Genomic DNA, 22,507 nt, shown 5'->3' on the forward strand with positions numbered 1-22,507 from the left:
ATTTAACTTGTTTGGCTACTATGAGTTCCAGGTCCAGTTTCCTGAAGCCGCAGATCCAGTTTTTTTGTTGTTGATATCACATTTGACAGGCGGCTGTGTGCACCAAATTCAAGAGGAGGGACACGGTGACTAACATGCAATATGTATGGATATGGGACTGGCTGATGGGTATGACTTAGAAGAACTAAAGTACAACATCCTGCCAGAGTCTACGTGTCATCCTAAGTCTTCTAGCTTGATCCTCCAATAAATCAGTGCCACACCTTGTTACACATAGATGATAGAACCCACTTCCACATAATCATAAAAGCAACCCCTGTTAAATATCAAGAAATTTGACAAACATATGAATCCTCTGTACCTAATCACTGTTTCCTCTGGTTTGTTAAGATCATCAAGGGGAGGGAAAGGAAAAAAGTGGGATTCTGGCACAAGTGCACCAGAGTTAAAAATGTGTACGAGTAGACAAAAGGCACTTCATTGAAGTCTCCAAAACAAGATTAAAAAAACATAACAAGAGTTACTAAACTCAAACCAATGCATTTATCATTCGACCTCTTTGTGCACCCTGTTTTTAGCCATTACTGATTTCGCACATTCACCAGGACACAAATTTAGAGCAGATTCCATGTCAGTGTACACACTATTAGTACCCAGTGTCTGTTTACTCAAAAAGGATATAAACACTGCTGTATTTGTATGCAGCATTTAGCCAGGTATCTTTCATTTGTGCTCCAAGCAAAATATTTGTGAAATATTACCTTTAATAGCAAGTTGGGGAACAAAATTGGGCTCCTTGATGAAAATACCTCAGTCCTTGCCTCAGTTATAGCAATATGTGGTGAATCCGGTGAAATACAGAGGAATATTTCCGGGCATATTGGATAGAAATTTATAACAGCACTTGAAATGAGTAAATCTCTGATCACATCTGGAGTAGAAATGTGACTGCCAAGACTTTGTGAATAACTTGAAACGTGTGAGTTTAGTGCTATCCTGGAATATCTCCTGATCCACCCTTGGAGCAAATGTGCTCACATTCACATTGCTCAAATACCACTCACAAGTAATTTTTAGGATTAAACTAGTCAGCAGTCCATCTGAGTTTTTTTTCTGGAATACTGAGTTCGCCTTTGCAACTTAAGTCGAAAGTAAGAAATGCGATGAGAATGAAATGGACTCAGTGTAATTAAGATTACTGGCAAGTAGTTGAATAAATCCCGCTATTGAGGGTAGTCAAGAGTAAAACTGCTCACAGACTTGAAGCACCACGGAACAAATACGTACCACACAAATCCATCGAGGGGTCACTACTAATTCAGTTCTGCCCTGTTAGAAGTGCATATTGGTGCAAAAAGCATCTTATGGGTGATCAAACAAATAACAAAACAGTTTCTGGAGGAACAGGTTAAAGACTAAAACACAATTTTAGTTTGCACTGACGGGGCCTATTCACAAAATAAGTTAAAACTACACTTACATTTTTAAATCTAAGTCGGACTGTCGTTTACTACTATTTTTGAGCTCACAAAATACTAGAGGAACCCAGATGGAAATCTGCCCTTGGTGCTAGTTTCCAAATAATTTGTTAGGGAAATCATATGATTTCATAGATGGAAATGCTTTCCCTCTGTACTGAGTACTCTTAGGTGAACTCTGCACATGGGTAACCCGTTTGCAAATGCTCATGTTTTTTTTTCTCCATAGGAAACGTTTTTCCCTGTGGAGAAACTTCTTCTACTGCACCCTCAACTAATTTGAGAGGGGTCCATTTCTGTTCCCACTCTAGAAAGTGTATTTACACTAGGAATCAGCTGAAGTAAAAATATGACTCTTTCCAGGCTCTTAAGGAAAATTATCTTAGTTTGTCAATGCCCACAAAAACTCGTTTATGGGAGTTCACACACTTCCAAGGCTATCTATGTTTTAGAATTACGAAAACCTCACCCCTTCTGTGGGATTTACAGGTGTTGAGATATCCGGACGCATCTCGGATCTCTGCACCTATAAAATGCTTACACCAGCCAGGTATCCCTTTAAAAATTCCTAGAAGGCGTAGCTGAGGTAAACTCTGTGGTAAACATATGTATAGGGCCGAATTTACCTTTGTGAATAAGTCCATAAATCTCTACATTGTACACCCTTGCCTAGCATAGAGAATAGAAAACAGACGAAATAACACAGAATCATACTTAGATTTAACGTCTTTTATCTTCTTAAGCAGGACGTCTTTCCTTTCTTTCGCTTTCTTAGACAGGTTCTCTCCCTTCAGAATATCGGAGATGAAAGTTTCCAAGTCTGATCATAGAAAAACAGGAAAAAAGGCATATCAAACGTGAGAATGGACAGAGTATTTACTGAACAGTTTATACTTCTTTGCATCATGGTTTTTTATTGTATGAAGCTTTCCAATTAATTACACATACCAATTAAGATATAGTCTTCACACAACTGAACTGAAATCGAACATTTTCTAGGTGTTTGAAATAGCACCTGTGTTTTCCACTGCAACAAACAGCTGTGTTGTTGTAAATTCCCTGAAGAAGACTTTGATAACTGTACCTCTGAACCACTGCTTTACATCAAACAGAAACATAAATTTATGAGTTGTCTATGTGATGAGGATCGGTTATTGCCAGTTGTAGGTACTTTTCACAATATTATCAGTATGCAAGATTTATTAAATATTCAATAAAACCATCAGACAGAATACAGAGCATACATTTTCCAGAGCGACTTTATGAATTCTACGCCATCGGGGCCACAGGGAATATATTATGCTTCCTTGATTTCACACTTTGCAGTATGTGATGCAAATATATGAAGGCTTTATTCATTTAAAAACATACAAGTTTATGGAAGCCGTTTTTAGGGTCGAGCGTGCAAGCACTCTAGCCTGTTGAAATCTCTCTGTGGGCTTTTAACTACACCCAGTAACTGCTATTCATTCTTTGTAGTGCTTTTCTTAAATGCTTCGTTTTTATTGGTGCATTTTGTGAAATGTCCCTCCTTTGTGTGCTGAGTTCCGTCCCAAGCGATTTCACTAAGTGAACATTTTTGTTGGCCATCACACTACAGGCTGATACACGGATGGCTTCTACCATTTGAGACAGACTGGAGAACGTTTAAAAGGTAAAATAAAGAAATGTCTTCCGCGATAAAAAAACATTAAAAGAGGTTTGCCTAGTCAAGGAGAGTGTAGGCTACTGATACCAGGAATTATAAAAAGGGAAGAGACGTATTCTATGAATTGTCGATAAAAATATTTTTGACAAAAATAATAGGTGTTTCCGGCTAGAAGAATTATTCAGTCCTGAGGATGACCCACCAATGATTTATGTCTTGATATAGGGTCAATCAATCAATCATATAAAGCGCGCTATGTACCCGTTAGGGTTTCAAGGCGCTTGGGGGGGGGGGGGGGCAGCTGCTATCGGTCGAAGAGCCATGTCTTGAGGAGTCTCCTGAAGGTGAGGAGGTCCTGGGTCTGGCGCAGGGAGGTCGGGAGAGAATTCCAGGTCTTGGCGGCGAGGTAGGAGAAGGATCTGCCGCCGGAGGTCTTGCGATGAATTCGGGGGACGATGGCGAGGGAGAGGTTGGCAGAGCGGAGTTGGCGGGAGGGGACGTAGAAGTTAAGTCTGCTGTTTAGGTAGGTGGGACCGGCGTTGTGTATTGTTTTGTGCGCGTGGGTGAGAAGTTTAAAGGTGATCCTCTTGTCCACGGGGAGCCAGTGGAGGTCCTTCAGGTGGTGGGAGATGTGGCATCGGCGGGGGATGTCGAGGATCAGGCGGGCGGATGCGTTCTGGATGCGTTGGAGTTGTTGGATGTCTTTTGCTGGGATGCCTGTGTAGAGTGCGTTGCCGTAGTCAAGTCTGCTACTGACGAGGGCCTGGGTCACCGTTTTTCTGGTTTCTGTCGGGATCCACTTGTAGATTCTACGGAGCATGCGGAGGGTGTTGAAGCAGGAGGAGGAGACTGCGTTGACCTGTTTGGACATGGTGAGGGCGGAGTCGAGGATGAAGCCGAGGTTGCATGCGTGGTTGGCTGGAGTAGGTGGGGGTCCTAGTGCGGTGGGCCACCAGGAGTCAAAACGTTGACTACATTTTATGTGGATTATGTATGAGCAACTTCAAAACACCTGGAATGAAGGGGTCTTATTGAAGTTTGCTCTTTTTCTATATGTTTTTCTATATGTTTTAACCACATTTGTATATATTGTATATAACACTTTGGCACGCATATCACTTTATCACTCTCACTGCGTCATATAATATTGGGAACACTTACTCTAAATTGAAGTTCTTATGATTAAAAGAGATATTTTTTATCAGATTGAATAATAAAAGGTGACAAAATTAATTTGGGGTCATCGTTTATATTTATATTCTCTCAAAAAATTAAAGTCTATTATTTTTATTATATTTTTGCAATTGCCATTGGAGTTTAGGCATATACTTCCCCCAAGTTGACCTAATTTGTGTTGATTAATATTGTAATTACCCAGGTCTAAGGATTATATGGGTATGCCTCCTTTGTTATAACAATGGCCATCCCACTACGTCACACTTCCTCCTGTCACAGCGTGTGATGGACCCTCCTCTGGTTTTGGTTTGCCTTTCATCCCAGCCGCAATCCTTTCTAGATATTGATACAGGGAGCCAAAAATTCTCACGCTCATGGCGGCCGTGGCACTTTGAATTGACTTGCTTATGTCAACTGTTTTACTTTTCATCTTCAATGTATGTGGCAAGAAAAGTCCAGCTAGGCATTTACAGCGCTAATAGCCCTAACTCGAGCAAATGCGAGACCCGTTGCATTGCAAATGCTTGTTATTTTTTCTTCTTTACCACTGAGCAAATCCTACTGTCAGTTCAGTTACTGATCCTTGCACACTTGCAACCTAACACAGCTGGTGCCCTTGTCACCCATTATAACCACCAGGTCACCATATTGTTTCCCTCCATCATATTTATCATTGTGAGCTAGGTCCACCTTTACATTTGCCCAAATGTGAAGAGTAGGATTTTTAGTTATCAGGCTTTGATGAAGTCTTGTTTAAAGGAACACTTCCCTTAGATTACAACAAAGTCCACCAACTTTCGTTAACATCGTTCATAAGTCTCTGATTCAGGATGAAAGGGCTCTGTGGCAGCAAGTTTATTTTCCAGGCAGGCCACCTTTCTTTCAGCCAAATATACACCGAGAGCCACACTTCTGGCCACACTTCTGGCACAAACGTATTGGTTCCAGAGTCAACGCTCTCCCTTCACTTCTGCAAATAGATTTCCTGATTTCCATAAAAGCTCCGGTGTGAGTGTTAAGAAACAGTGGTAGTGAAAAAGAGCTAGCATTAAAGTGTTTTAATTATAAAACTTTAGCGCCTCCATCCTCATTTTAGTAGTGGGAAAGTGATAAAAATTCTAGAACATAGGAATAAATTAATTCACCCATAGACTTGCATAAGAGGACTATAGATTCTTTATTTTTTTAGAATATAGTACCTGATGATTAGCATAATAGTAAATGAGTTCTAAAATAAAAGGCTGAACTGGTCTGAGTATCATTGATAGAGATGTTTAAATGATGAGCAATTACCTATTTCTTTAGAAAGAATATCGTTATTTGAGGTGTAACAAACTCCAGGGCTCCATTGCACCACGGCTTGGCTTACACTATATAAATACTAAAACATACATATACACATAGGAAAATTTGTGAACATATCATATGGCCAGTGTAGGTCCGCATATCCATAACAACAATATCACCAGGCATAAATATTGTAGCCTAAATGCTATTTACAAAAATATTGTTCCATTGAGATATTGTTTTTCCGTTATTAACTCCAATGGGGTGATATTTTGGTAAACAAGATTTAGCACACTATATTTTTGCCAAATGACATCTAGACCTTGATGTTCTGGTACCCTTCAGAATGGCCAGGTAATTGACCCATATATTCGTAATGAACAATTTGACTATTGGAACCATATACTCATTGGACTCTGTATTGACTTTCCCATCCACTTAATATTTAACATGCCCAGATCGTCACTCACCTCACTGTACGGACAATAGTCAGACTGGTTGTGTGCCAGAAGCAGCTCCGAGTACAGATGTTCACACTGGCTTTCAGTGCCATACATGCCCCTCAATATTTCGCTCAGCTGATCACGTCATGCCCCATCATAACCCTTATGTTCGGCCAACATTCCTCTCCACGCTATTTCCAAAAGCCCATGCATCAGTTCAAGATTCATATGCTTAACACAAGAATGTATATTGTACTCAACTTTATAAATGTATTTCCTATTAACTGAGCACACCCCCTCCCCACCGAGTTTATATATGAAATCAAATGCCACTTGCTAATCTTAAAAAGACCAGAACTGCGGGGCTGAAGACCCAATCCTCCAACTCCATTGTGGAAGACTTGATGGTGTATACAACCATATATGTACTGAAGACATCATGTGCCTAAATGTACTACCTTGTAATATCTCGGCCAAACTCCTACTTTCCTGTGTACATACCACTACTGGAAAAATTGAACATTACAAAACCCTCTTTATGTAGGTACCCAGCTGTAAAGTTTGTAAGTCACAATACTGATTACAGAAGTATTATCCTTCACAAATAGCCTATCAAAAATATTGATGTAAAAAAAATTGAGGCGTAAGTATGTATATTGGTAAGGGTAAGTATAGGTTTACTATTCGTAACTCACTCCAAACCTATGTAACTTGAAAAAAAAAAAATATATATATATATATATATTCTTTCTGCCAATTTAACATTCACGTTAAAGATGCCGCACTCACAGGATCCTGGTCTTGATCACTTGATCAAGACCGGGAAGGTCGAAACGCGTTGGTGTGAGTTGGTGGGGTTTTTCTTACTTAATAAAAGAGGATTAATCAGAATCCTGTGAGTGCAGCATCTTTAACTTGAGTGTTAAATTGGCAGAAAGATTGATGGGAATAGGTCCTTCCCTGATGCTGGCACCGACATACTGAGCGTGCCTTTTTTGTGGACCTAGTGGAATTAAATATATATATATATATACACATATATATATATGTATATATATATTTTTGTTTTTATTTCAATGAAAAAACCAAAGGTTAAAGTGGTGTTATAGTTAGATGAAAATTTCAGTGCCATCCTAACGTTTAAACTACAAAAAAGCTGAAGTTTATCAGTATAGCTATATCTAGTAACTTTAACTTGTGCCCTAAGGTAAATATAACTCTCACCCAAGCCATGCACAGTCTTGTCATCAGTAATGTCATGTCAGATGTTGCAGTGATGTTTTCAACAATGTTATAGAACATGCCATGAGCGATGTAATAAGTGGGGTAAATAGCTATACATGGCGAGGTCGCGAGTTATAGTTATCACAGGGTGCAAGTTATAGTTACTAGTGCTAGCTATAACTGGTGAATTTCAGTGTTTTTTTTAAAGTTAAAATGTTAGGTTGGCAACCTAATTAGAAAATCACTTTAACCTTTGGCTTTTTCAGTGAATTTCTAGGATTTTTTTTAAATGTAAAGTAATATTTTAGTACCATATGTAAAGCTCCCCCCTTTCCCAAGGCCTGAGTCCAACCCCCTGCTAGCAGCCAACCCCTGCCATGCACGACCAAAGCCTGGCCAACGACCAGGTCCTGTGTCCAACTCCCAGTAGGCAGCTAGCTCCCTGTTCTGGGATGTGGTTGCTCTGCACCACTCGCAAAGCCACTATTGGCCTATTGCCCTCAGGGACCCCACTTGCCCCCGTCCTCGGTCTTCTAGTGGTCCTGGAGACCAAAGCCATTGGGCCTTTTCTTTATTAAAAAAAAAAAGAGGGTGGAGAGTGGTGTGGAGCCCACCTCTCCAAGCCGCTATCTCCCCAGGAGCCCCTGCCCCTGGGGCCAAACCAAAAAAAAGGGGGTGGGCAAGTGGCCCCGTCCCCAAGCCTTAAGAGGTCCCATGAACCCCATCCCCCAGGCCTTTTCAATCTAAGTAGGTGCCCATCCCAGGCACCCACAATACATATTGTTGGGGGCTGCAGGGGAAACTCCAGGGCCCCAACTGGCTTCACATGGGAGCTGGCATTGTTCCATCCTATTTCTGCTTGCTCGGGTCAGGCAGGAGCAATCACAAGAGCAGGAGAACGTGCAGGGAAACCTACTGGGTGAGAGCATACTTCTTTCCCTGCCTGCACTCCACTGTGTCCCGGGAATGAGCTCCCTGGGACACAGTTAAACAGCTGGCCCAGTGGATTGGAGTCCCTAGGGCCAAGAAAGGTTCAGGGAGAAGGGGGGCACACTACCTCCTTCCTCTTCATTGTTTGGCCCCAGGGATGTGATCCCCTTAAGGACTTGTGGAAGGGAAGGTGCGCGCACCCTTCCCCTCAAAGTAATGTGCTTGGTCTTGGGGCAAAGGGTCCCCAGGTCCACAACAAGCTCAGGGAGGGAGGCGTGCCCCTAGTATTATATTTCCAGCTCAAGGGATGGGGTCCCAGCGCCCTTTTGAGGCTTGGTGAGGGGGACTTGTGCACAAAAGGCACACTTCCTGGACCCAAATCTAGCTTCCTGGCAAATGTGGTGTAATTCCGTTCAGTAGTTATTGCTATATCACTTTCCAAAAAAGTCTATAGAAAATGCATGGGGCTTTTCTATTTTGGGGACCTCCTTTTTTCTCGGCCCTCACTTGATGAGCCACTCAAAACTTCCCAGGAAGAAGCTGTGGTGGATGAACAATTTTTTTAAGTTTGGGAAGATTTGTCAAATGGCGCCAAAGGTATTAACAAACCAAATAATGTTAAATATATTACGCCGTGACTGTAAGGTTGAGTGGAGGTTTGGGCGCCTGCTTGGGGTCGGGGAGGGGTTGCACAATGATGGACATCTTACTTACATTAAAAGAACCATAGAAATGAATTGAAGAAAACAAAGGTGAAAGTAGAGTTATTGTTAGGAATTGAAATAATATCCTCCTTTAAATTAAATAAAACATTAAAAATTCACTAAAAAAAACAAAGTTTCAAATGTTGTTATAGTTATGTGGCAATCTTAATTGAAACATAACATTTTAAACTAGCACAATAACTGAAGTTCACGAGGTATATAATTTCACTTAACTATGTGCCAGATGCATGAAATTCCTATTTTGCATTTCCTAAATAGTGAATCCTAAGAAATCAATATTTAGGAAATGCAAAATGGAATGTACAAAAATAGAGATTTTTAATAGTGATTCCTACAGACTAGGAATAGCTATTAGGAAATCGCTGTTTAAGATATGCTACACCATTCTTTCCTAAAGGCCCATAGCTACGAATGGTTTTGCATTCCCAAATTTGTGATTTTCTAATAAGAAACAGCAAATTATGAAATGCAAACCCAAGGGAGCCTGGGGCCTACAGCCCCCCTTGATGCACCCCCAAAAAAGTGGAGCACATGTAAAGCTCACAAATGCCTCAGGGCATTTGCACGCTACATGACACATAAAAAATGCATTTTGAATGCTTTTTTTAAACTTGCACATGGTTACCATCGACTTGGAGTTGATGGTAATAGCATTTCCTAAATGCCAGTTTCGCATTTAGGAAATGCTTTGTACATGTGCTTAGGAAATCGCAAATAGGTGATCCATATTTTCGATTTCCTATTTGGGAATCACAAAATGCGATTTCTGCTGGGTAGACATCACATTTTGTGTTTCCCTATTGGCCTTTGAACATCTGCAAAAGCAGTTTAGCATTTCATAACGGACGAAATTGCTATTTGGTCCGTTAAGAAATGCTAAATCCTTTCGTACATCTGGCCCTATAACTCATGCTCTAAACAACTGTACCTCGGCCCTCACCAGACACTGCTAATTACCTCACATAGTGCATCGCTCATGATCTATGACATCATTAATATCATGCCTGACTTCAAAATTGTCTCAGGACAATATTTATTTAATATGAAAACCTTTTTGGTGTTGGTTGCACTTGTAATAACACTACAAATACGTGCAACATTAAACACACCAGCAAAAATAAACACAAAAGAAGTGTGCACTCAGAACCAACAAAAAGAAATGTACTTCACGATAACTTGACATTAACAAATGTTTACCCAGCCACCTTTTCTACACCACAGTATCATTTAGTTTCCCACTGTTTGTAAGAACAGCACTATATGTCTTACCTTAACTACCCTCTAAGAAAAAGAAAAATTACTTAGATGCTGTGATGAATGATCGGCACAAGACCTCGAACAAGAAAGTGCACTCAATCTGATTAGGAAATGATGCTGTGTAAAGAAATGTGAATAGAGTAAAAATGGAGATAAGATATGGAAAGGTTCAATTCTTTCAACTTAAAGTAACCAAATAAACCCACCATATCTATGAATACTACTTCTGTTATCTCATCCATGGCCATTTGACCTGCTCGGCGTGGCCCACAAAAGCCTTAAAGTGCTTCTGTCCATAAACCATTAACACTGAAATGAAGACATTGTGTTTTCCTTTCGAGATGAACAATTTAGATATGAAATGATGTCTAGAATTCTTGGGCCACGCACAATAATGGCCTTTGTATAAAACAAGCTGCACATAGAAAGGAAGCAACAGTGATGTAGAGAAGAGGCTAAAATTAGTTTCTCCAAACACTGTTCTCTTTCAAGCAGAGCACGGAAAGGAATAAAATGGCAATATTTTTATTCTGGGGAGTGTTATTGGTGCCTAGACTGGGAAAGTGACTGGTGGCCTGCACTCCGGATACTTATCAATCTCTACATTCTTGAGTTCTGCAGTAGCAAACTTTTGCCTATTTAGGAAACTGAAAAAAATCTGAGTACACTATATAAATCTCATAGGGATACAGAAGCTGGGAGATTGTCATAAATGACCGGGATGAACATACTGTTTTGGAAACTAATAAAAAAATATGTCACAGGAATTCACCTGCTGCTGCTTCAAACGCTGTCCCTTCCCAGTAATATGATAAATAAATAGAGGAGGTAGTTCCCCAAGCGCCTTTCGGACATGCGCATCACCCATCAGTCAGTGGTAGATATTTCATCAATAACACAGCTCACAGCATGGATCCTCATTTTTCCACCCCATGATAATTTGGATATCACACAGCCGCAAACGCAGTGAAATGATTCTCCAGGGCATATTAAGAACATCTTATGTCAGATTTACCACAATAGTTGTCTATTTTATTGAACTTTACTACAAGGCCATGGCTGCAAAGTATTTGTCAAAATCCTCGCCTGTCGGGCCTCAAATTCACAGCGTCACAGCCAACAACACTGCTGACGGACTCACTATTAATAACGGTCTTGGCTTGATAACTGGCTTTCCAGCAGCAGATCTTATTTGAATTTGTGAGGCTGTTCAATGTTCTTTTCTTGCCAAGGACTCCTGTTAAAATAATCTGAATACCTCATGAAAATCAGCTGAAGGTCTACTCTTCAATTGCACATTAAACTTCTCTACGATTGCTTAACTGTCTGCACCATGCTTTGCACCATGCTTTGGAACAGGGGGCGTAGCCACCATTGGTGCAGAAGGTGCAGTGGCACTGGAGCCCAGAGCCACGAGGGGCCCACTGAGCCCTGATTGTTGTATTTTACAACCCCAACGGCAGTCAAAGGGGCAACTTCCAACCAGGACCCGTAGCATCCTTGGTATGCTACAGTGCGTGGTATGGATTGCAGAAGCACCCACATGCTAACCACTGTTCTAATGAGTGGACGCGATAATCAGTATTCACATGTGGGCCATTAACACATATACAGGGAGTGCAGAATTATTAGGCAAGTTGTATTTTTGAGGATTAATTTTATTATTGAACAACAACCATGTTCTCAATGAACCCAAAAAACTAATTAATATCAAAGCTGAATATTTTTGGAAGTAGTTTTTAGTTTGTTTTTAGTTTTAGCTATGTTAGGGGGATATCTGTGTGTGCAGGTGACTATTACTGTGCATAATTATTAGGCAACTTAACAAAAAAAAATATATACCCATTTCAATTATTTATTATTACCAGTGAAACCAATATAACATCTCAACATTCACAAATATACATTTCTGACATTCAAAAACAAAACAAAAACAAATCAGTGACCAATATAGCCACCTTTCTTTGCAAGGACACTCAAAAGCCTGCCATCCATGGATTCTGTCAGTGTTTTGATCTGTTCACCATCAACATTGCGTGCAGCAGCAACCACAGCCTCCCAGACACTGTTCAGAGTGGTGTACTGTTTTCCCTCCTTGTAAATCTCACATTTGATGATGGACCACAGGTTCTCAATGGGGTTCAGATCAGGTGAACAAGGAGGCCATGTCATTAGATTTCCTTCTTTTATACCCTTTCTTGCCAGCCACGCTGTGGAGTACTTGGACGCGTGTGATGTAGCATTGTCCTGCATGAAAATCATGTTTTTCTTGAAGGATGCAGACTTCTTCCTGTACCACTGCTTGAAGAAGGTGTCTTCCAGGAACTGGCAGTAGGACTGGGAGTTGAGCTTGACTCCATCCTCAACCCGAAAAGGCCCCACAAGCTCATCTTTGATGATACCAGCCCAAACCAGTACTCCACCTCCACCTTGCTGGCGTCTGAGTCGGACTGGAGCTCTCTGCCCTTTACCAATCCAGCCACGGGCCCATCCATCTGGCCCATCAAGACTCACTCTCATTTCATCAGTCCATAAAACCTTAGAAAAATCAGTCTTGAGATATTTCTTGGCCCAGTCTTGACGTTTCAGCTTGTGTGTCTTGTTCAGTGGTGGTCGTCTTTCAGCCTTTCTTACCTTGGCCATGTCTCTGAGTATTGCACACCTTGTGCTTTTGGGCACTCCAGTGATGTTGCAGCTCTGAAATATGGCCAAACTGGTGGCAAGTGGCATCGTGGCAGCTGCACGCTTGACTTTTCTCAGTTCATGGGCAGTTATTTTGCGCCTTGGTTTTTCCACACGCTTCTTGCGACCCTGTTGACTATTTTGAATGAAACGCTTGATTGTTCGATGATCACGCTTCAGAAGCTTTGCAATTTTAAGAGTGCTGCATCCCTCTGCAAGATATCTCACTATTTTTGACTTTTCTGAGCCTGTCAAGTCCTTCTTTTGACCCATTTTGCCAAAGGAAAGGAAGTTGCCTAATAATTATGCACACCTGATATAGGGTGTTGATGTCATTAGACCACACCCCTTCTCATTACAGAGATGCACATCACCTAATATGCTTAATTGGTAGTAGGCTTTCGAGCCTATACAGCTTGGAGTAAGACAACATGCATAAAGAGGATGATGTGGTCAAAATACTCATTTGCCTAATAATTCTGCACTCCCTGTAGTTAAAGAGAGAAAAACATTTGAAAACGCAATAGAACTGGACTACCTACGGTAGCGAAATAAGCTCTGTACTCAGAGCGAAATAAGTAAAACTAAGCACATTAAATCCATCTCTTGCTGTGCAGTAGCCCTCAGTTTAAGAGATGTGGATTTGTGGGTGGCATCTGGGCAACCATTGTCCACAAACTGCATGTGTATTCATATAGCAAACATCTGATCCACACAGTCACACTATGTATATGTAACAAAAGGCCTTATGACTGCTGGCTCATCTTCTTGAAACATGCCTAGAGGGTCCTGTCCAAAGAATATCAATGCATTAGTTTCAACCTACATTAAGGTATGTATTTGTAAACAACTGGCACCTAATCATCAAAGCAGTTTCAAGTACTGGTCTGCATATGAGCATATAGGGAGAGTGCCACATGTTGACTAGAGCCATAAGCCCTACTGACAAAAGAAATGTCTTATCCTGCACATACTGCATTCTTGACCGTCCATGTGTACAATGTCATTAAAAGCACACTGACGTGGATGGGTGCAGTACCACTGTTCCCACTTGCATAGTGTTCACAGTCTGCCACAGGGTTCAAAGTATAGTATAACCTTGTGCAGATACTGTACATCCATGGGCTCTGCTGAACTGTTAGTACCCCAGCCTATAGTTGGAGGGGTGCAGGAATCCTTATGTGGTTTAGGGGTACGACTGCACCCTATCATTAAGGGTTCTCTCGAGACTCTGTGAGCTTTGGTCACCTTTTCTAAGGAGTGGCCTGGGTGTTTGCTAAGTACCACCTCTTAGGTGGCACACATTCATCACGTTCCTCCAGGGCCTTTTTACTCATGCAAGTTATTCTAAAACATGGACACAGAAAAATATTCTGTCTTTTACCTTTCATCAAGTTCCTGTGCAATCGAAGAACTATGCACATTACAATACAGGTCCGTTGCTAAATTCAGTGTTACAGAAAATCAATTTGCCTCTTTCTGCAGCATGAAAATGTGGCCACTGCAAGACAAATGGTAGCATATGCATGTTGCCCATAAATGCATTTCCTGAAATACAGCCACTCTTAACCATGAAGTATGTAGTGAATAGTAGCTGTGGATTTGTTTCAAGGATATAGTCATGAAAAATATGTAGGGGAACCATACCTACTTTACCCATCATAGCTAGCGGAGGGCTGCAAACCTACCTCATGCAAGACAGGAGACACTTAAATCTGTCATGTCATTTGGCACAAACCGTGAGGCCAGCCAGCTCAGGAAAAGACCGATGTAGGAAATAATTCTTCTGTTACGTCACACTTTATTCAGTATTTGAGCTGATTTGTTGGCCTTAGTCCGGAAGTCTTTCCCTGCTTCTGTGGAGCCAGTACCATGCCTGTATTTGGATTTGAAATAGTATGCCAGATTAAGGGGCTTATTTAGAGTTCGGCAGATGTGTTACATCTGCAAAAAAAGTATTGGCTGTCCGTCCACAATATTATAAATGAGGTGGATGGAACCTCTCCCACTTTTTGGTGGATATCTCACTGCGACAACCTCTAAATAAGGCATGTGAAATACCTTTCTCATTTATCTGAGAAGTAGTGATGATTACTGCACCACCAGAAAGGCACTGAAGACACTCCTGTCTCCTCCTGACTTGGACTCTATTAGTCTTGGCTCGGCTTTAACTCGTTTTTAACGTAAATGAAGCTAACCTACTGTGTTTCTCCAGTATTAGCAGTGAAGCGAGACTCACGGAGAATGTTGCTCTCAACAAATCCCGCATAAGGTAACACCACAACGTAACACAGCATAAGATAGTGCGTGGCACCTCGGCTAGCTGCATCGGACTGGTGGTAGCAGCATGCACTGCAATGCATTGCTTATGTATTCCAGCATGCTGCAGGGTTCTGCAAAAGTCAAGAATTATGGGAAAGAAATATATACATTAATTTACAATACGTGTTAAGAAGTGTATGCTTTTGCACAAGTATTCCTCTGGTATGTGTTTTTTGGCTTTTGCATACTACTGAAGTAGGAGGCTGCTTCAAATGACTTTGTTTGAGGAACAGTTATAAGAGTGTGATGGTTCATTTATGGAATGTAGCATGATAGAGGGCAACTCTCATACTTGGGAGTTGCAGTGGTGGTAGGTATTGGCAACACTGGAACATGAAAATGGATGATTATGGACTTGTGGCATGTTCTTGATGAGTTTGTTCTTTTTGTCAGAGTTATATATGTGGACTTCAGCTCCACAAGACGCGTAGTCCCCCTTAGCGTTATTCATGTGATTTGCTTAGTACATCCATTGGAGATGCAAAGCCAAGCAGCACACACAATTTGCACACACCACCAGCTTCTTCTGCTTCTGAAAGGACTTACATTCAGGAAGTCTGGAGACCGCTACTCTGCCCCAGACCAGTGCAAAGAGGTAAGTGTGCACTGCTGTTCGTGACATTCACACTTTGCTAATGGTGAGGTAAAAAGGAGATAAGTTTGTGATAGTATTCTAGATGCTGGTTGCTTGCTAGGCTGCTGATCTAGTTTTAAGGACAAATCATCTGAAAGAGATAGATGTAATAAGAATTAAGAGGTGGAAGCGTGGTGCCATGTGCACTGCTGTGATTTCCATTCTGGGTGGAATGTGAGTTAAGATATAAATTCCAAAAGCAAAAGTGGGCTTCTGGGGCATGGTGGCTTTCTCGGGAAGGAGTGTGTGATAGCACCTGGTCAGTATGCTGAGGGTGAGACTGCTGAAGTTTGAGCTGGTGATTACTTGTCAGGCCAAAGCCTGTGCTTTTGTGAATGTTCATCTGCAGCCTCTTCCAGGTTCCCACAGAGATGGGAGAGGCGGCAGAGGTTGCTGTCTTGCCCACCTTCTATGGCCACTCTTTTTTTAATCTCTACAGACCCGAGAGAGATGAAGAAATGCAGGTCACCCTCTAGTAACACCTAATGCAGACCCGGCAAACCAGAGGCTGACAGGAGAGTTTTGACAGGTGTTCCACTGTCAATGCAGTTCAACTGGCGAGTACATCCTCGGATGTGGAGGAGTATCAAATATGCAGAGAGTGATGGGTAGGGATGACGAGATGCCAAGGATTACATTTTTAAATGTTAGGACAGGCGGGAATGGTTGGAGATGACAGAATGCTAAGTCTTGTCATTTTCTTCTTTTTGAAAATATTCTAATCAGTGGGAGAGAGTGCTGTTGAAGGTAATGTGGTAGGTTGGCATGAGGACGGGTATATTTTTGTTTTTTAGTGTGGGGAAAGGAGGTTGACAATGAGATAAGGTTTTTAAAGGACATCCAGCTGCACAAGAGTTAACATTTCTGTATTGGCTGAACCACATGGATAGTGCTCTTCCTGGGTCTATATGTGGTACCATAGACCCACAGTAAGAAACAATGTCATATATTTATTTTTGAAACAACAATTCATGCCTCACTCTGGAGTCTTGTAGGTCCCTCAAGTATTGTTCCAGGTCATATTCCATTTTGCACTCCATATAAGTACTCCAAAATCACAGGTAGCCCAAGTCACATTGCTGCAAATAAGCTTCGAACATATTGTTTTCTGTAAATTAAATCCTATGTCCTATTACTAAAATTATTTATTTCCTCTTGTCTTCTGGTAACTTTATTTTGCAACCATTTAGGCAAAGCTCAGCTGCATAGATCCCTGAAGCCATCTGGGCTAGAAAGTTGCAGTCATAATTTCTGGATTCAGGGCAACCTGTTTTATCTGCCAGGCCAACAGAGATCACTCCATCCACTCATAAATAAATCAGGCCCTAAGTCCCTTGTAATAAGGCATACAGGATACCTGTTGCTCTTGTGATGGACTGATGAGTATGCAAAATTCTAAATTGGCCCCTTCGTTCTTAATTGTATTGATGCTTAGACCCTTCACTGTAGCTCTGGGTCTACACTGTACAAATTCAGTTGTTGGACACGTCGGCTACTTTTATGCCCATCGCTTCAGACAGCATGCCACACAAACCCGCCCAGCTGCTTGAAGAAGGCCAATTACAAGCCTCCCCTCTTTGCGGTGCACGTAAATATGCAGTTCAGTGTCAGTACTGTTCCATGGCTACCTTTTAGATACCAGCGCCCAGGCATGAACCCCCTAATTATTCATTTATACCGTTAAATTTAATCAGTATTTTTACCTGGGGCTCCTAAGAGCTTAATTCACATACTACGAATCATAAACCCTCTTCACACGTTTACTGGATGTAGTAGACTGATCCTTCCCTTGCTGATGTACAGCAGCGCTGGCCCCTAAACACGCTTATTCACATACAGGTGGAACTTCTCCATGTGAGTGTATTCGTGGTTATTGGGTAAATTAATAATTTGTAGGATTGCTGTATTTGAGTTTTGCGAGTTGTAGCTAATACCAGTCCGTCTTCTCTTTTTTCTTCTTTAGGTGTACTGGATTTCTTGCAGGACCCTAAACACGTCCCTCATGTAATCTGACATTGGTTTAGTTTTATTCCATACAAGGGTTTAAGCCTCATTTTCATCTTTCCCCTTAGGCCGCAACCATCTCCCGGGTGTCACCCCTGTCCTGATGATGACCTCTAGTTATGAAGGTCGAAACGCCATCGACATGTACCAGCTAAATTTGGAATTCTAATTATGACATGATGTTGCATTATTTTTATTATAGTCAAACAATTCATGCATTACATTGTTCCAAACTGCTCCAACATGCTGTGGCATCTTTATATTCATGTGTTTCGCTTGCACAGTTTAAATTTATTTTTTCATGAGCACAATGTGGTCACCTTGCACTTAGGACACACTCTAAAAGCAAGTTTTATGTTGCATTATAATCCGTGAAGCATATTGTTATGCCTCTGTTGATAATATCACTGCATTTAACCAAAAAGGTGTGAATATGTGTTTTTTTGTTTCTTGTATAATTAATTTATTCCTTAATTCGTGCCCTCCTAGTGATACCCATTCAGACATTGTTGCATGGTACTATATTGCCTAGGTCTCACCAGGGTTTACAGGTATCTTCTGTGGTTTGTAATATAGATCCTTCACTAAGGCACAGACCCGCAGAGCCTTACAATATTCAGTGCAAGTATAATTACGTAGTTTGTAAACCATAGCAGTGGTGTCAAGCTATTTGCTATTCTGAGGTAAGTATTTGCCCCTTTGGCAGCTACTCATGCAAATATGAAATGTACAGTTTGAAAATGAGTGGTACAATCAAGGAGGTCTGCCATAGCTCCTTCTGCACACAAACCATGCATGCAAGTGAGACATCACACAAGCTGCATCCTTCAAAGGGAATTAAAAAGCTGAAAAAGCACACAACGTTATTTAGACAGTATTTTATCATGGAAAGACAATATGAAGCAACACAACACACTGAAGTATCATGAACAGCACTTACAAACCCAACCTAGCACACTTGTAGAAACGTATTTCCCACCCACACAACCATCCAGTGATTTAAGAGGTATGTAATAAAAAAAATTCCAGCAGTGTCATATAACAGAATCCAGCGGTACATTGCACTGGTGGTATTGTGATACCCCTGTTTAATGAACTTGGATGGAGTGACCTGTTCCACTTTCATAGTATAAGGGATTGCGTTTTCGAAGTATAGCCGATTGGTCTGCCTTCATATTATCAGTCGCCTTGCTCTCCTGCACCTTTCTCTTTTTTAATTCTTAAATCAAGGATGTATTTTTAACATGGGCACTTCACTTACTTGACACTGATCTTATTTTGAAAAATAGCTTCCAGTATTTTTGTATTGGTGTGCTCTTCAATAAACCTGCTCGCGTGACTCATCAGTTTTCTCTATTTCAATTTAGATTGCACCGCCCATTTCCCATCACTAACCAACTTCAAGAACTTCAGTAGTTTGTGCGAGTTCAGCACGTTCTGCCTCACAACCAGAATCCAATCATTGCCCGTTTCATTTTGGCTCTTGGTAACATTGTATAATTTGTTCTCTTTACCTTTCTAATATTATACTCAGCCGAGTTTACAAGCGAGGTAAATTTAAGCGTCTCTATTAATGCCCTATAATCGTGCCACGGATATTACTTTGCTGTAAGTTATCAATCAAAGTTAGGGTGCTTTTTCCACGTCGGGATGACACAGCAGGTGAAACGAACACCATTTTCCCTACACACGAATTTGGATGGAGACAAACTCCGTAAAATATGCTGTGATTTAATGTAAGGTCCATTTTGTTTTTAATGGAGACCTTCAACTGCAGTTTAGCAACACCGTTGGCCCTGTGCGGCTGTGGAAAGCCGTTACTGGAGCAGTGGAGGGCTGGGGGTGCACTCATGGTGCTTAGCAGCTCCCCAGCGCTTGTATTTCCCTGGAAAGATCCCAGCGAACCCTTAAAACACTTTTTTTCCTCTCCATGCACTGGCTCCTCAGAATCCCACTCCTGAGTCCCTCTCACCCGCACCCCACACATCATCCCCGGACCAGTACTCCTGAGCATCCTTGCCCTGCCTCTTGCCCCACCCACCCCTGCTCACTTTGTGAAGCCCCTAGCTCATCTTCCCCATCCGGACACTCCTCTGACCCCCGTGCCTCCACTGTCCCTTTCTCTCACCTTCCGTCGCCATCCCCTGCTCCTCACTCTGGCACCAAATAGACTCCATTCTGCAGGATGCCCCATCCACGGAATTAATGCAGCAATACATCTTTACTGGGTCCGAGCCATGGGGCACATCTTCGTGGTGAACAAAGTCAGACACAGTCAAAAATCTTTGCCTAACTTTGTACAAAAAGTGAAAACTTCCTGACTTCACCCATCTTCACCCACAAAGTCAACACTTCACAAGCCCAACTTCTGTCCCTTGTCAGACACCTTCTAATTAGCAGTCTCTTGATTTACTGTACTTTTGCAAAGTTACACCGGAGGAGCTGGCAGATGGTCAACTAAAGACAGCCCACTCCCTGTGGGGCACTGTCTGGCTTTTTGGAAAACATTTCCAAGAACCCTTTCTTTCCCACTCCTGAGTTGCCTGTTTTGTGAAGTCTCTGAACCTCATAAATGTATTGGACCACAGCAGGCCTTCACAAAGGAAATATTTTATTTTGAGTGAAGCCCAGTTGATATTAGCGAAACTGTGGCAGAAGACCTTGTCATTAAGCTTGCCACCTAAGATGGACACTTTCCTCCAAACTGTATTTAATGGGAGGCAGGGATCTGTTAAGGATGGACTAGTCCAACAAGATTACGTCAGCACCAGCAATAGTTGAGCCCCAATGATGGTGAGCTAGAGTAACAGTGCAGTGAAAAATAAAACATCGGAATCTCTGTGGCAATAGTTGGCTTGGAGCATCATGTAAATAGACCAGAACAGGAGCTACCCCAAAACAGCTGACTGCAAAATATCCGTTGGTAGAACAAAGAAATACCATATAATTATTTTTGCTTGGTGGGAGTAGTAGTTGAAAGAACATTTTATTTCATTTCCAAGGCTGTCAAGAATGAGCTTCAGTTATTGAGCAAATTAGTGCAGGCCCAAAAGTGTTCATCGATAGCCCACTGTGCCACCAGATCCGCCAGTCAAGATATCGTTTGATGGGTGCTGGAACTGGACTCATAATCCGTCTAGCCATAAACCTTCAGTGCTTCGACTCAAACTACTTCTTTGCTAAGAGTAAGGGCAAAACTAAGAGCTGAGATTTTCTCTGTGTTTTTTCTATTGTGTTGAGGTCTTCTCTGTGCGGTTTCCATTGCGTTTTTACAAGAAGAAATCTAAGCAGAATGACATATTTGTAGGCTGATTTCATCTTGCAGACTGGCTACATCTTTCCCAAATTACTATTGATCCAGATAACTAGATACTTTTCTAAGATGCTAAAACATGCTTAAAAACATTTCTACAGCTAGACACTTTTGGACAGTTTGTTTAAAAGCGGTTACCAACAGTTATTTCCTATTTCACAGATTCAAATCATTTCCAGACTATAAGATGAGTGACATTAGTACCACATACATCCCACTGAGGTTTCTGCAGATGTTTACTACCATAGAAGGGACACAGTAATGGACATTAGAAACAATGTATTTGCTGGTTATTTCCTAAAATCCCCAGACATGTTTAAAATAGGTGAGATTACCTGATGTCAATGTTAAATCATAACTAGCAATGCTGCCATATTTTATATGATGTTCTACATTGATTTATTAGTTCTCATCCCTTGCAAATCCAATATGTTTACTTTCGTTTTAAGTTGAAGCCTACCAGCTGTCTGGTTGTAAAAAGACATCATGAGGACATTCTGAAAATTTGTGTACTTTCGGTTTGCTGGCTTTATTTGTTTTAGCACCTCCAGCATACCTTAGTCCCTCCCATTGAGCATAGCTTGTTTGCAAACTTTTAACTGCCTTTTTGTATTCTTCTGTGAAGGCTCCCTGTTGTGAGACCCATTGTTTCTTTGTTGTAAAGTACTCCGTAAGACTACATTTGTTTTCCAGGTGTCTCCCTGTGTATGCATCTCTTCCCTCGCTCCGTGTCGCTGTTAAACACTATGGACTTGTGTGCAACACCCTCTCTCTCTCTCTCCAGTGCTCCAGGTTGCGGTCTCGCCTGTGGGCTTCGGTTCATCATCCACATTGCTCTCTTTCACCCTTGTGGTTTTTGCTCCCTCATCCATGTTTCTCAGTCTCCGGCATGTGCTTTTCCCCATCCCCCAATCTTTTTATCCTAGATTGTGCAGTTTTATTTAGCCAAACCTGAAGGTATTGAAGCGCTTTAACTGACTTCCAGCTATATAACACAAGGTCAGTTTTTTTTCTTTCGGCATGCGGAGATTAAGTGCCCAGGCTCACAGGATGCCGATGCCAAGACTGGAACCTGGTTCTCCAGTTGCAAAGTCAGCAGCGCTGGCCGTTAACGCCACATCTTCTGCCCTTTTTGATGGATGAATACACTTTAATCTAGGACCCTGCCATCCAGCATTTCTGCTGCTGCCCTTATTCCCTTCATCTATCCTTCTCTTCTCCAGTTCCAATCAATACTCAGTCCCTTCTGCCAACCCTTCTCATCATCCCCACTGCATAAACTGCAGTTCTGACAGCCTGCAGCTCACAGCATTACCAACTGCAAGGTTGGTGGCGTTCTATGCATAGTGCTGTCAGGCCACAGTGTCTGCACCATCCACCAGGC

The 22,507-nt window shown here is 41.6% G+C and overlaps 1 protein-coding gene and 1 long non-coding RNA gene across 4 annotated transcripts in view; one reads left to right on the plus strand and one right to left on the minus strand.

Annotated features, from left to right (window-relative positions):
• Positions 1-18,192, plus strand: part of LOC138261877 (uncharacterized) — a 374,610-nt gene extending 356,418 nt beyond the window's left edge. The window contains exons 5-6 of the long non-coding RNA XR_011199167.1: positions 16,246-16,414; positions 17,770-18,192. This is a non-coding gene — a long non-coding RNA (uncharacterized lncRNA). The remainder of the gene's footprint in view (positions 1-16,245; positions 16,415-17,769) is intronic.
• Positions 1-22,507, minus strand: part of SKAP2 (src kinase associated phosphoprotein 2) — a 433,571-nt gene that overhangs the window by 373,307 nt on the left and 37,757 nt on the right. For all 3 annotated transcript variants that reach the window (XM_069211422.1, XM_069211421.1, XM_069211420.1), the window contains exon 2: positions 2,193-2,298. In XM_069211422.1, the coding sequence (XP_069067523.1) occupies positions 2,193-2,298 (106 nt within the window). The remainder of the gene's footprint in view (positions 1-2,192; positions 2,299-22,507) is intronic.

Source organism: Pleurodeles waltl, chromosome 10 (assembly GCF_031143425.1).
Source record: "Pleurodeles waltl isolate 20211129_DDA chromosome 10, aPleWal1.hap1.20221129, whole genome shotgun sequence".
Taxonomy (NCBI): Eukaryota; Metazoa; Chordata; class Amphibia; order Caudata; family Salamandridae; genus Pleurodeles; species Pleurodeles waltl.